This window comes from Vanellus vanellus, assembly GCF_965231255.1.
Source record: "Vanellus vanellus genome assembly, chromosome: 23".
Lineage (NCBI taxonomy): Eukaryota > Metazoa > Chordata > Aves > Charadriiformes > Charadriidae > Vanellus > Vanellus vanellus.
Genome location: NC_138928.1, coordinates 6,443,363 through 6,457,834, shown reverse-complemented (window position 1 = coordinate 6,457,834; position 14,472 = coordinate 6,443,363). Strand labels below are relative to the sequence as shown.

Sequence of the window (14,472 nt, the reverse complement as noted above, 5' to 3'; positions counted from 1 at the left end):
GTACTTCAGCGTGTGGTATGATTAAATACATCCAACACGGAGCGTGCATGAAGACATCGCATCAGCATAACGACATACTGGTGGTATTGGTTATAACAAAATACTTCATCTACCAGAATGGAAGAGGAATTAACAAAAAAAAAAAAAAAAAAAAAAAAAAGATAAAACCCAAAGCCTGGAAACCGTAACAAAAACACAGAAACAAAATGAAAATGTACTAAAATTTAATCATTCATAAAAGCTGTAATTTAATCTGTGACAGTAAAACACAAGAAGCAATATTAGAGTTGGTTTAGTATATTATATATTTTTGCTTTTAAAGCCATAGAAATCAGTTATCCCAGTTTTTTTCCTATAAAAGACCCATTTTTCCAAAGCATTATGCACAAACATTTTTAATTAGAATACAATGGCAGAATGAAAATAATGATATTCTGTAACTTTTAAATATAAAATGAAGTCAATGACTCAAAAAAGTTATTTGTTGCAGTGAGTTCAAAGGGAAATTTCAGGTAATATATATCTATAGTTATAGATATAAAATATAATGGTGGAATATTTTTAGTGCTTGATGGGGAGAAATTATGATAAAAGGGTCAATATGAAATTTTAATTATAGTAGCAATATCTAACATTTGAAATGCATCCATGCTCCTTTGTATAATCATACGCTAGAGTCAATTATATTCATTTTCACATCCGTTAACTGCTATTGCAAAGGAGGAGTATTATTGTCTTAAATTTCCAAGAGATATACACAGAGCAATTTCTTTTTCCGGGGACTGTGTGCAAACCATTTTAAGATCTAAATTCTTCTCAGAGTATATAAAAACAGGAGAAGCTTCTTCAGATATGTTATTAATTTCCATAAGGATTTGAAGTCGGGAATGCTGGCACTTTCCATTTAGGCAACAGTTCTTCATTCCTGCAATCTAGAAAAAGGAAAAAAAAGAAAGAGAGATGATGGGGGTATGCTTCGCATCCTGCCCACGAGACGAATGGTCTCCAAAGGCCCGACAGCTTCCCCAGACAACGGCCCACACTCAGCCTGGTGGAAACGGGCAGCCCTTCAGCTTCTCTCCTGCCAGCACTGGGGTTTGTTCCCACTGTCCTCGAGTTCGGAGGTACAGAAAGAAAAGAGACTCTGGAAACCCTAACTCTAAGAAACAAGTTCTGGGTTTATCCTGACCGCAGCAGGGCAGGGACGGCAGCCACCACCCTGTCGCTCCGCGGTGATAACGCCGGTGCCCATCCAACTCCTCTGCTTCACCAGACAGGCAGCCTTCAAGTGGATTTTGAATTCAGCAACAGATGAACAATTTATGGGAGAGGGATTTCATCTTTTATATGTCTGAGACACTCAAAGTCTAATGAACTGTAGACCTCCCTGAGCCCTATTCCAGCTGTAACAACAGACTTGGGAATTGAGATTTACAAATTCCAATTTACAATTGGGAAGAAATTTACAAAGAATGGGAGAGACACTGGGAAGTATTTTGACCATCTAGAGCAGATATGGGGGCTCAGGTAGAAGTCAACGTTGTGAGAAGTCTCATCAGTAACTGAATGCAGAAACTCCTTCAGCAGCTGCTGCTGCCTCAGTGCTACACGGCCGCTGACGCCGGGCTCTGTGGCGTGGGACCCCGGGCAGGAGGGCAAGGGCAGAGCCACGCCGACCCGGCAGGGAGCACATCCTCCGTGCAGTCACCCTGGCTGACACCACACTACCTGAATTCAGATATATCCCCCGAGGAACAGGAAAAGCCACTTGAGATGTACTCTTCAATTTCTCTTCCTAAAGCCATTGTTTCCCACAACCCTAAGCTATCATTTTCTGGCGTTCAAAGCTCAGGGTAAGAGACTCATCGCTCAGTAAAGGACAAGTGATTAGAAGCCAGGTTAACTGCATAGCTCCACTTATCCTGCTCGGTCACACCTAGGCTGCATACGTGGCCATCTACAGCATGAACGTCAGACCCAGCAGAAGGCAGAGAGCCACCTGTCTTCAGGAATCATCCCTGAAATCCTGCTATGACCAGGAGTTTGTTTCAAACTGTGTAGGAGAAGGGCACTTGAGTTGCTTTGCCCGCTCCACCACGCCTATTTATGAAGCTAAAGAACAGAACACAGAGCTTCTGGTGGGTCACAGAAAAGATGAGAAGTTGGCAGCCTGTGCAGCAGCGGATCAGGCAGGCAGCCGGCGCAGCCCGAGCACTGCGGTGAGTTCATTCCTGCCCGACTCGGCCGGGGCCGGGCTGCCACTGCCCTGCCGCGCTCACAGCCTGACCGTGCTGTGTGCTACAAGCACCGTCCGGGACGACCTGCTTGCTTTCTGACCATTTCTAACTTCCTAGCGTCGAGAAGGGCCATTTACGCCGCAGCCTCCCTGTCCCCGCAGTGCCGCACAGCACACCCGTGTGTAACACACTAACAGCTCACAGGGCAGCCCAGGTGGTATTTCTGTCCAAAACCTGAAGCTACAGAAATGCTGATTTCTTTCAGGAGTGCGATAGAACAGCTGTAAGCACACAGAGTACCCTGCCAAGATACACAGGAAGATTATTTATAGCTATGTCCAACCTTGGGGTGTTTTTCTGTTTTCATTTTTGTTTTGGTTTTTTTTTGGTGGGCAGCTTTTTATTTCTGTGCTGTTGAAATCCATGTCTCACAATTTGCAATTGTCCCCATAGCACCTAGGACTGAGACAGCAGCTGCAACAGTAACACAAATTACATAGATGCTACTAAATTTCAGGAGAGGATAAAAAGGAAGCAAAACTGAGCCATGGTGGCCCAGAGCATGGTGTCGCAAGACAGAGAGAGAGCCTGCAACAGTGAAAGGGAAGCTCCTGCTCTGTTGCACTCATCAACCCAAGCAAAAGGAGAAGGGAGACAAGCAGATATTTCCCTGCCAGGTCAGTCAGTGGAACTGACTTTTTTTTAAGAAGTCCAACAAATGAGGAGTGGAGGGAAGGGGAATGAGTCCTCCCTCTGTTGGGAGCAGCTCATGGTCCTGAGCTGCGGGTGGAATTCAGACGCCTCTTACCTGGCTCAGAGCTGCTGCACGATGGGAGCCTAAAGCAGCAGACATGTTTTCTTTTTAGGCTTCTTCTTTTCCACTGGTGTTTTCCTATTTATCTGTCTGACCAGGTCATAAAAGATCTGAAAATGAAAAAAAACACAAACTGAAAAATCAAAGCGATAAAACACTACGCCAGTGTCAAAAGTCAGGCAGGTCAGCAAGCTGATACTCTTTCCTGGGGGCCGCAGTCTCAGAAACTCAGATAAACTGCTTGCATTTGCTTAAACATGTTTCTCAAGCAACTGCTTATGGCACAAGAGAGCGCAGAGCTCACAGCAGTGTGCAGAACATAAGGGAGCTGTAAACTCATACCCTGCGGCACACAGCTTTCTCCTTCAGGTTGCATATGACCAAAGGCTTCAGAAGAGGACAGCAATGAAATGGCAACAAACCCCTTGCTTTAGGAAAGTGGGAGAAAACTGGGGAACGACAAAAGGTTTTTTAAGACAGGCGTAAGGACCATCTTCCCCCGGTGGTCCCTGGGCTGGCGAGTGTCTCTGCAGAGCAGTGCTGCACCAGCAGCGGCATATTCTCACCGCAGGGAAAGGCATCCCTTTCCCTTGGCTCTCACCTTCACAAGGGGTCTTCATCCACCCGCTGCATAGGATGCACTGTTAATCTTCCTTTTTGCCAAACGCATTCAAGCTTTTTGCTTGGCCTAATCATTTGAGTTTATTAATAAAATTAGCAAGGAGAAGCAAAACATCTGCCCCGAACTCGGACATTTCTGGAAGGAGACGATTACAGGGGCCTCTTTCAGCTTCTGAGACGGGTTTCTTGTGAACGCTTTTGCTGTGAGTTGTTTTCCCAGCAATACTCAACCCATTTATAGCAAAATGAGCTTTGCAAAAATGCTTGGAGCCAGGTCACAGTATTGAGGAGAAATATTTAAACCTTCAGAAGGCTCCACCCTTGTCCTTGTTTACTTTGTTCCTTCCCGGAGTGCCTGACAGCTCACAAATTCTTGTTGATTCCAAGGAAATTCAGAAGACAAAGAACCAGTTTATAAAACAGTGCAACAACTGGAAATTTAAGATTTTCCAGCTATTGCCTACATGAAAAGGCAGTAGTGCACAGTTAAATAGTTTCAAATGAAATGAACATGATGGCGGCTTTATTAAGGTCTCATGTAAAATATTTTACAACAGCATTTGAGTTGCTCACGCTCCTTTACTAAGCTTATTGCCACAGTTTTCTCCTGTCAGCCTCAGGCAAAAGTAGCAGTTTGTACTCTCCAACGGACAAAGCCAAGACGTTCAAAAGTGGACAGATGAGATATAAAGAAAAAGTTTCTGCAGGAGAAGCCAATTAACAAGTGGCATCTCCTATGCTGATCCAAACCAGCTTTCAGTATTTAAGCCTTTATAAACAAGAGCCAAGGAGATTTGAACATGATTATGAAGTGCAGGAGGAGTCTGAATTTCTGAAAGCACCAACCATCTCTGCTCTGCCAAATGAGATCCTTGAACGCTTTGAGATAGACCTCTCTCGCCTTCCCACGGCTAAGGTAGGGGGAAAATCCCTCCAAAAAAAAATCTAAAGTTAGATCATTTAAGTGCTAGCACTGACTGTGAGTACGGAAGTGAAGTCTGCAGCAAGGTTTTGGGAATGCCACTATCCCTAAGAAAAGTCAGTGTAGTGCAAGAGCATCACACAGGTCACCAGAAAGACATCTGAAGCGCTGCTATGGAGACTGACTCTCACCTGTATTAAACGCTCACCATCTGTATGAAAGGTTTGGTTCACTTTCAGCAAACGCACGTAGAAATTTATCATACTTTAGCCCAGATTTTTAACAAAGTTAGAAAGTCCAAAAGTAGCTAAAAAAACCCCAAACCCAGAATTATGCAAATGCTTCCCCAGTCTGTGAGCCAGCAGAACAAAAAATTAACCAGTACAATAAGTTGCTTGACTCATGGTGTTTCTTCTCTTTGATTTCCTCAGCTTTTATGCTTTTCATAACCAGACAATATAAACTGGCAGAAAACCATAAAATTAAGATGACAATAAAACCAGAAACTAATCTTCCAGATAAGAGTTTTCTTCTCTATGATCTGAGTCTCACTGGAGGCAGCAGACAGGACAGGGAAATACGAAGACACGGGATTCACACATTAAAGATGACTGTATGTAAAACATGGGCGTGCATTCGCCCCAGGACAGTTCAGTGTTCCGCCTACCAGAGAATCCCCTTTCCTGCACAGCTCTCAGCAGAGCTTTACGGCAGCTTTGGCTAATGAGAGGTCAGTCTCTGCCACAAACTGTGGAAATACAAATAAAACAGAATTTGTCACACTCCGTGGTGATCTGTTTGATGACTGAGCCACTAGATTCTTGCTTAACAGCCGTAGTTTTACTACAGCTCAGACACAAACACAAAAAAAATCCCTTCTGGCAGGAGTCTAGCTCAGCGAGCTATATTTACCAGGTTAGATTAGTGCGCGCTACGGCTAGGCTAATCCCAGCCACAGCAATTCATGCAGCCTGGAGCTCCTTTCCCTTCCAACCGGGTGATGCAGTGCCGCGCACGTCCCACAAGCTGCCAAATTAACGCTGGGTCTGGTCCAAGATCCTACTGCTCCTGCTTATCACACAGCCTTCTAAACGGTCCCAGTTATCTCCTGGCACCACACCAGCTATGCTCAATGGGGTCACCTTAGCTTTTGTGGCTGCAAACCTGGCCTCTGTCACAGTCAGATAATTCACAGCAGAGAATAAAAATTTGGTGCCTGATGTCAAGCAGAGCTCCCGCCACCGAACTACACTACCTCGGGCAGCAGCAAAAGGCACATTGACTGCAAAGGTGTTTCTCATTCAGACATGGGGAACTGCTGCTTAGACAGATATATGTTTGGACATGGTCTCAGTAAATTAGTGGCGTACCAGAGGAGGACTGTGACGGGATGTCTGCTTGAGCAGCCAGACATAGCAGGAATGTGAAAAGCAAATACTTTGAAAAACAACAGCCAACACTACGCAACATGACATGTAATACAATGGGGCATAATCCACACTCTGAATAGCAGCAGCAGTTATCTTGAAAAAGTATACTTTCCAAATAACGTTTATCTAAGCTAAGAGTCACCCAGTTATCTGGGCTTACTCAGGACCCTCTGCTATTCACGTCCTCTGACACAGGCTATAGAAACCACTTACCTGGAGAAGTCACCCACCCTTTACAGAGAAAAAGGAGCAGATATCCTTAAAATAAACAGAAAGCGGTAGCTAAATACACTGTGTCGCAAGCTTTTCTTAGGCTGATATTTCAGAATCATCCTGAATCTTCCTGATTAAGAACTATATGAAGGCCTGCATGCTGGTTTAATGTGGTGTTCATGCAGAAGGAGGAAAGACAAGGGAACAGCTGCTAGTTACCTCATTAACGTTGATTTTAGATTTTGCAGACGATTCTAGAAAGGCACAGTTACACCACTGTCTTGCTAAGTTTTGACCCTGTTCTTTGCCAACTACACGTTCTTCCTCCAGGTCACATTTATTGCCAACCAGAATCATTGGAACCTGGAGAGGAGACAAGCAAGAACAAGAGATGCATCAGCAAATTAACGTACAACATGGACTGTAATGCTGTGGCTTACAAAGGCATGGCAGGGGGGAAGGGGAAAGACAATATAGACAGTATGAAAAACAATAAAAATCAGAAGTTCAGCAGAGCCCACAGACTAGACTGGAATTCAGATGCCTGCTGGGAAGGGGCTGAAGAAAGTCCATACTCTAGACACGCTGGTTCACCAAGAATTAGACACGTGGAAGACACCTTAAAACCAAGCGGTAATATTTCAGCACAATCTTAATTTAGTAAAGATTTATTTTCTGATCTCTACATCCAACACTGTTCTAGTCAAAACCTTAATTTACCAATGCATTTCAGGACTCGCATGTGACAGTAGGCCAACGGCCTATTTTAGACAGCAGAACATACAGCATGTGTTTTAAGACATACGTTATATGTTTCAGCCCCTTTGACCTGTCCCGTCAACCCGTTGTCAAGCCACACAACAATAAATGGAAGGACTTTGAAAAGCACTGCCCTGGACGTGGAATAAAAAGGAATAGATCTGTGCAGCCACAGCCCTGTGCACAAGGCCTTTCTCAACTCAATGCAATATCGTACTACTGACATGTTTTGCATACACACAGAAAAGAGGATGTTCACTACAAAAGGCACAAACACTGTGCTCAATATTTACAAGATCAGAATAATTAAATTTCCAACTAGTGACCATTTAGCAGCTAAGCTCCTGATCACTTCCAATAAATAATCTCACGCAATATTAAAATAAACATTTGATACGCGTTCCAAAGATTCATCCTGCACCCGTGACGCAACTACAGGCAAATAATTTGTTCAAGACAATGATGAAAGGGCATCTGCCCCTCTCCTTAAGCTCCTGGCTTTCTGAAGTCCCTGGGCGAGTCACCTTCTCGCTCCCTCATGAGGAAGAAAGCGCCTTGGGGAAACCATATTCCTTGTGACGTTTCCTACACAAAAACAGAGAAATCTAATACCGTAGGAAAACGACCTTGGCTGGAGCAAATGTTTATTACTGATGTGTTTGCAGGAGGCAGCACAGAAAGGAGGGTCCCTCGGCTTGCCCGGCCCTCCCACAAACGGCACGAGGGCCCACAGAAAGGACGGGTCTCCTGCTCAGCTGTATCTCACCGGTTCCTCACCAGGGCTGCGATTGTGTTTGCTTGGCGCAGTGTGGAGAGCAAGTGAAGTCTGCACTCATTAAGTTATAAATCTGTTTGTCTGAGAAAGTATCAGAGGAAGCGCTGGTGAGTGTAAGCAGCAGGAGACCCGCTCTCATCAATTGTGGTTAGATATTGAGTTAAAACTCTTTCAGGCGAAAGCAATCGGGCAAAAAGATAGATTAAAAACAATACTAAGACATCTCAGAAATAACATCCTGATACCCGATTTCAGGTGGTTTTCTCCGCTTCTCAGGCAGTCTCTACCACGGCTGCGGCCCGCCAAGATGTCACAAATAGGTAAAAAAGACCTTAAGCAAGTGAACAAAATCCACCCAAAGCCTTCCCCAAAACTCCATAACAACCAAACTGACCTACCCTCAGGTGCCATTTCCATACCTACAAGAGGGTGAGATTGCAGCGCAGCCCCAGCCACTGCCCGCCCCCCCGCAGGACCCCTCCTGGGGCACCCAGCCCAGCACCACCAGGCTCCCCAGCCCCAGCCTGCATGCTGCCACCGCCGTCTGGCAACAGGGACACCCCTCAGGACTTTCTACGCCCGAGACTTGTGGGTCATGTATCATTTGCAAGTTTGCTTTTGCAACCTGCATCCCGCATCAATGGGAGGGGATTACGGAGCCAGAGCTAAGGTGGATGTTGGAAAGCGAGACGGCGGCGGGGCCGCAGGACACACTGCAGTGCTCCACATGCACACAGCAGCGACAGCATCCTGTTTCCCGTGCGCTATGAAAAAGTAGAGAACACCTAAAGAACTGCTGATAATGGGTGTGCACCCCGCTCCATTTCCTGAAGCATTTCATTCTTTGAACAGAAAATGAGTACTTTCCAGCTGGAAAGTAAATCATCATCTACTTCCTTTGGTAATTTACAACACGCTGTACGTTTTTAATCTACTTCAATGTTAGTATTTGTAGTCTCTTCCTGATTCAACTACATTCAAGATTAATTTTTGTATTTAAAACTCACAGCCATACTGATTAGGAAATGATCCTATTTTTATTTTTGAAAAATAAGTTTTGCTTATGACATCAGAAGCTTGAAGTAATAATGCAGATGAGGCAAATTCAAAAAGGCACATTTCACATCAGAGATAGTTACAGCTCTATCAGCTTAATCCCAGCTTTCTAGATAGTTAAGAGAAATTTTCTCATACCAAAACACGAAAATGTGTTTTGAACGTGTACAGCAAAAAAATAAAGTATACTAAGATGTGAAATAACAGGAAAAAAAGGTGATACATGGGTAAACAGTATAGGTTTACCATAGACATGAAGGTTATAAATATAAGATTTTTTCAAAAGGTAGTAATTGTTTATCATAGAGCCAAACCCAGAGATTGATAAACAACTAGCTTTTGATCATTTAATATTTCATGTAGAAGACTAGAGTTTGAACTTTGTTAGACATACATAATTTAATGGTTTAAGTATTGGGATTTTAAAAGACACATTCTGAAACTAAATACAGGAAGGAGCACATTTTCCTAACTCAGCAGAACATGGCTTAAATGTTCAGAAGGTTCTCAAGCTTGGATTCAACAAGTAACATCCCCCTAACACAAAATAAATAAGTGCATTTTAATAATTAAATCAAATCACTGAAGTAAAAATGAAAGCAACAGTCTCTATTGTCCGATGAACTTGACCAGCTTACGGTGCACATTCCCCTCCCGCGAGCACAGCGAGCGCAGCGCTGGGCTCTGACTGCAGCTAATAAAGGACTCGTGTTACCAGGGATTTATGCAAGCGTAATCCCTACCTAAGTGAAAATCAGTTTTGCATAAAGAGAAGTTCAGCTTGTTAAACCAAGGAGGGAACCAAAGCCATTCAAAACAAGGTAATCGGGAGACGCAACACTGAAGATGCGAGAGAAAGGAGCTGCGGGCTGCGCGCATCCCATCTCACTGTGCAAACTGCATCCTCCTGAACGGCGGTTTAAATACAATGCACACAGCTTACCAGGATTTGGCCTAAATACGTGTCCCGGCCCTGCTCACTGCTCCCCAGGGCTCCCCACCCGTGCTGTAGGGAGAGAAGGGCTGGGAGCGAGCGGCTGCTGCTCCCCAGCCCCTCGGGGACCAGAGAGCGGCTGACACCAACCGAAAGCCATCGACATCAAAGGCAGCGGCTACTTTTAAGTTGTCAGTGGAAAAATAGGCAATCTTTTTCACACTCCTCAGGGCAAACCCTTGAATACATTACCAACTGTTAGGCAAAAAAAATTAATTTCAGCTTCTTCTGGAGGAAGCCTACACAGAGACAGAGTTCCCACGTCTCCACCAGCCACCGGCAAAAGCCACCGGCAACCTCACCTACATCATACGTTGAGAAGTTAAAAGCCCACCAAGGAGTTCCAGTTACAGGAGTTGGGGCCTGAACTGGAAATACAGTAGATAGTTTTCTTCTGTCAAACAGGGCTGAATGCAAACTGTCTTAATGTCACTTTTCCTTATTGTAAAAAGGGATTTAAACAACCAAAATTACAACCTTGCGTCACTAGCTAAGACTCTGAAAGAGTCTTGTAATGATTTAATACATAAAACTGCATGATCTCCTTTGGGTTGCAGATTTTGTCAAATGACAGAAGGAACAAAGAAAACTGCGCGAGTTCACCAGCCCGGGAGGGTGAGGGTGGGCTGCGGGGTGCCACTGCCGCTCACGGGGACGGGCACCCGCAGAGCAAAGCTGAGTCCCTCTGCTCATACACACACGTTGGGAGCCACAGACCCTTAAACATCCTCCTTTCCCTCAGAAAAGGATAAGCACATTTTCATACGATAACCTAAAATTCTGTAGAAGTTTTGGTTCTGAGTGCCCAAACTGAGAGACTCTGTGCAGCTACAGCAAGGGAATCTCCACTTCGTGCTGCAAGAGCCAGGGCTCCTCCACCTAAGGAACAGGTCCTGCAGCTGGAGCAGAGGCGGCTGAACAGGCTCTCATCCCACCTCCCCAGCCCTTCCCAACAGAGAGAAATGAAAATAAAGGAACATTCAGCAATTTAAAAAAGAGAGAAAAGAAAGAAAAAAGAAAAAGGGTAATGACGCTTAAATTACAAGGCACAGTCTGGTCAATAAACTGAACACGTCTTTTCTATTTGCAGTTCAAGTTCATCAACTTGGATTATGACCCGTACGCATGTGAACGGCACAGAGGGCACAGCGTCCAACACCGCCCTGCGGCAGGACTCGAGAGACTTCACAGCCGACCTTCAGGAAATGTCCCAGCTTTGTACTTCTGTTTCCACTTCACACATTTGGGAAAAGCAATGTTAGTCTCCATTGAAAGACAGCTGGAGAGCTACTAAGAACATCGTTACTGGGGAGTTTGACTATTATTTTTCCTTAACTTTGAGGGAAATTAAGTACCACTAAAGCACAGAGAAAGAAGAAAATGCAAATACTGGAAAGGAGTTGAAAGGAGAGAGGGAAAAACAAACAAAGAAACAAACAAGCTGTTTTTCAATCAACTCCCACCATTTCCAACGACTGTTAGCCTTCCGGTACATTTGAAAATCTGGCTTCATTATGCCACTTAGTAGGTGTTGGACCTCAAATAACACTGAAAATAACTAACAACGCCAAGGAAACCTATTTCAACACAAAACTTTGCTATACAGCAAAGAATATTCTTAGAAAGAAATTTGCTCACAAATTCCTGTATACCTAGTTACAAAAACATTTTAAAAGTTTGCAAAGCAAAAAATATTCTACTTACGTCTTCAGTGTCCTTAACCCGTAAAATCTGTTCCCGCAGGTCCTGTAAGTCGTTAAATGTGGACTGTGCTGTTATAGAATATACTAGTGCAAACCCTTGACCATTCTTCATATAGAGATCCCTCATTGCTGTAAATTGCTCCTGTAATCAAATATTTTAAAAAGTAATTAGCTAGCGGATGCAGCTAATGAACATTTACAAAGGAATACTTTTATTGTAATGGAGACAAGACTATAGTACCATACAGCATGCATTTACATTTTTATCCCTTACAGAAATCCACTGAAGCATGCAAATTTAATACAAGCATTAACATATCTCTTCCCCTTTGCTTTTTTTCCCCTAATACAGAAAAAGGCTTCTTAAAAAAACAGGAAAAAGTTCAAGAGCAGCAATAAAAATATACCTGCAGACAGACTGTTGTACGCCCCAAACCATAATACAAGGTTTTAAGATTTGGTTGATGTTTTATAGTGATCTTTCATTTATTTTCTGATATGGCATTAAGCACGAGTCTGCCATCAGACCGATTCCCCAGACAACAGATATGGACTGGAAATTCAATTTCTCCTCTAACACAATATTGAAACAGGCCTAGGTGTCACGCACGCACCATGTATTGTGAGCACGACTGCGTGGGAAGGCACTGCCTGATCACCTCCGAACATACCCAGTTAGATCGTAGTCATCTCTAGCATGAAAATGGCTTAAAGGTTCAATGCAATGAAATGCAAGAGCAGGCTGGAAAATCTGTGCCAGATCAGAGCTGCCTTTGTCCCTGCCTGTGAAAGGAAGCTTTACCCGAACCCTGTAACAATGATTTCTGCTTCCACGCCTTTGCATTGCTGTTAATAATTTTCAAAGCTTTCTAAATAAAACCGACTTTTAGGAAGCGTGTCCTCCCCCTGTGATGTGCACTCAACCATCACAAGGTCTGTTTATTTAGTGCCAGGACTTTGCAGGACGGCAAGTGACAGTGGCACAGGACAGGGAGTCGCGGCAGCTCTCAGGCTGGAAGGACAACACGGGCCACCCGGAGCAGCACAGGGCAGCACCAGGGAGGTGCCTCCTGGGTAGAGAAGTATTCCCTGACAGGTACAGGATCTTTACTGATGAAATCCTCTCCATGCAGGCTGATGTGATGGGCTGGGAGGCAATCCCTATGCATTGTTTGGAAGCGGCTTCAATCGGTGTGTATTCTGGCCACTTGCAAAATTAACACGTAAAATTCTCCCAAATGAGTATGTTGATAGCGAGCCGATGGTGGATGGCAGAGAGGAGACGAGTGGCACAGGATGCACCAGCCTCTGTGTCCCAGCACTGGGGCACTGGCCGGGGAACGGGTTCTCAACGCTGCAGGCAATGCTGCAGAAGGCTCATTCACCACACTGGGTTTTAATTTGAATTATAGCAGCTGATCTACTTTTTTGCCTGGGCAGGATTATTACATCCGTATTAGTTCTACTCTTAACATCTCACCTCATTCTTAATAAAGAAACTCCATACCAATCAGAAAAAGAAATTATACTTACTGTCCCTGCTGTATCGAGGATTTCAAGCATACACTGTTGACAGTCTACTTCCACTTGCTGGGGAAAAAAAAGGAAGAGACGAATGCAGTTAAAACTAAAGTCTGAAATGGGATAAGCAAGAGGAATATCAGCTTAATTTTTACTTCTGCCACAAAGACCTCTCTAAGTGACCCAGCCACCTGCACTTCCCCAACGCTAAGAGGCACTGCTATTAGAGGATTAATTACGCCCCAAGCCAGGCATTTGGGTCAGCTCACTTATGCTCCAGGACTGTTGATTATAAAAGCCTAAATGAGCAGCTCATTGTAAACCTCTCAACTTAAGTGCGATAAAATCCACTCTTACAGATTGAAGGACCTTAAACTTCAGTTTTTCTTTACTGCTGGGATACAAGGGCGTAAGGAAGAAAAGAAAAATGAAAATATTTAGCGATCCTCACAGCTAGGCTTAGCAAGTGTTCTACTCTCTGAAAAACGTCTCAGATCCAACGAGGGTAACTCCAGGAAAGTCAAATGAATTTAACAGCAGAACCCATAATACAATTTACATTTAATTATCACAGGCACAAATGCTACAAATTTTTTTTTTATGTTTTGGTGCCTTTAATTATGGTAACATTTATGCTAATCTGTAAAACAATGGGTTATTTGACATCAACCGAGTGAAGAAAGCACCACTCTGTTGATAGAATTACGTAACACGACAGCATCAGGGATCCTGACAAGGACTTTTGCTCAGCGATTGCAAGCCTGCATCCAAAACGGTCGTAAAGAATTTAAGTGCCTTCAAACCAAGCAGAATGCATTTGAACTAAATGGCAAAACAGCCATTCCTAAAAGAAAACAAGAGGCAACTGCTATGCTACAGTAATGTCACCTGCTGTGATGAACGGTGTGTATATCCTCTTTAACAACTTCTACGGATAGCACACACATATCAAATATTGATATCCTTATGTTTTGAAGTAATAGTTACATGACAAATGAAAGCAAACAGAGCCGAGTAACAGGGTCTGCCCCAGGTGTCCCTCAGAAGCCCTGGCAGGAGGACGGGCAGCGCACTGGTCTGCCAACCACCACAGCTCCGACCCCAGGATGAGGGAAAACTGGTGCTGGTCCAGGAAAACACACCAGACTGACCAGCCCTTCTCGTGTCCAGAGAAGGGCTACAAAGCTGGTGAAGGGTCTGGAGGACAAACCTTATGAGGAACGACTGAGGGATCTGGGGTTGTTTAGCCTGGAGAAGAGGAGGCTGAGGGGAGACCTTATCACCCTCTACAACTACCTGAAAGGAGGTTTTAGAGAGATGGGAGCTGACCTCTTCTCCCTGGCGACAAGTGATAGGACAAGAGGAAACGGGTTCAAGTTATGTCAGGGCAGGTTTAGATTGGATATTAGGAAGCATTTTTTCACTGA

At 44.1% G+C, this 14,472-nt stretch overlaps 1 protein-coding gene across 5 annotated transcripts in view; it reads right to left on the bottom strand.

The window, feature by feature from the left end:
* Window positions 1-207: 207 nt before the first annotated feature.
* The window catches only part of RAP1A (RAP1A, member of RAS oncogene family), a 41,689-nt gene continuing 27,424 nt past the window's right edge, over window positions 208-14,472 (bottom strand). For all 5 annotated transcript variants that reach the window (XM_082494437.1, XM_082494440.1, XM_082494441.1 and 2 more), the window contains exons 5-9: window positions 13,058-13,114; window positions 11,526-11,666; window positions 6,457-6,600; window positions 3,046-3,161; window positions 208-932 (exon numbers count right to left, since the gene is read on the bottom strand). In XM_082494437.1, the coding sequence (XP_082350563.1) occupies window positions 3,075-3,161; window positions 6,457-6,600; window positions 11,526-11,666; window positions 13,058-13,114 (429 nt within the window). In that variant the 3' untranslated portion in view covers window positions 208-932; window positions 3,046-3,074. The remainder of the gene's footprint in view (window positions 933-3,045; window positions 3,162-6,456; window positions 6,601-11,525; window positions 11,667-13,057; window positions 13,115-14,472) is intronic.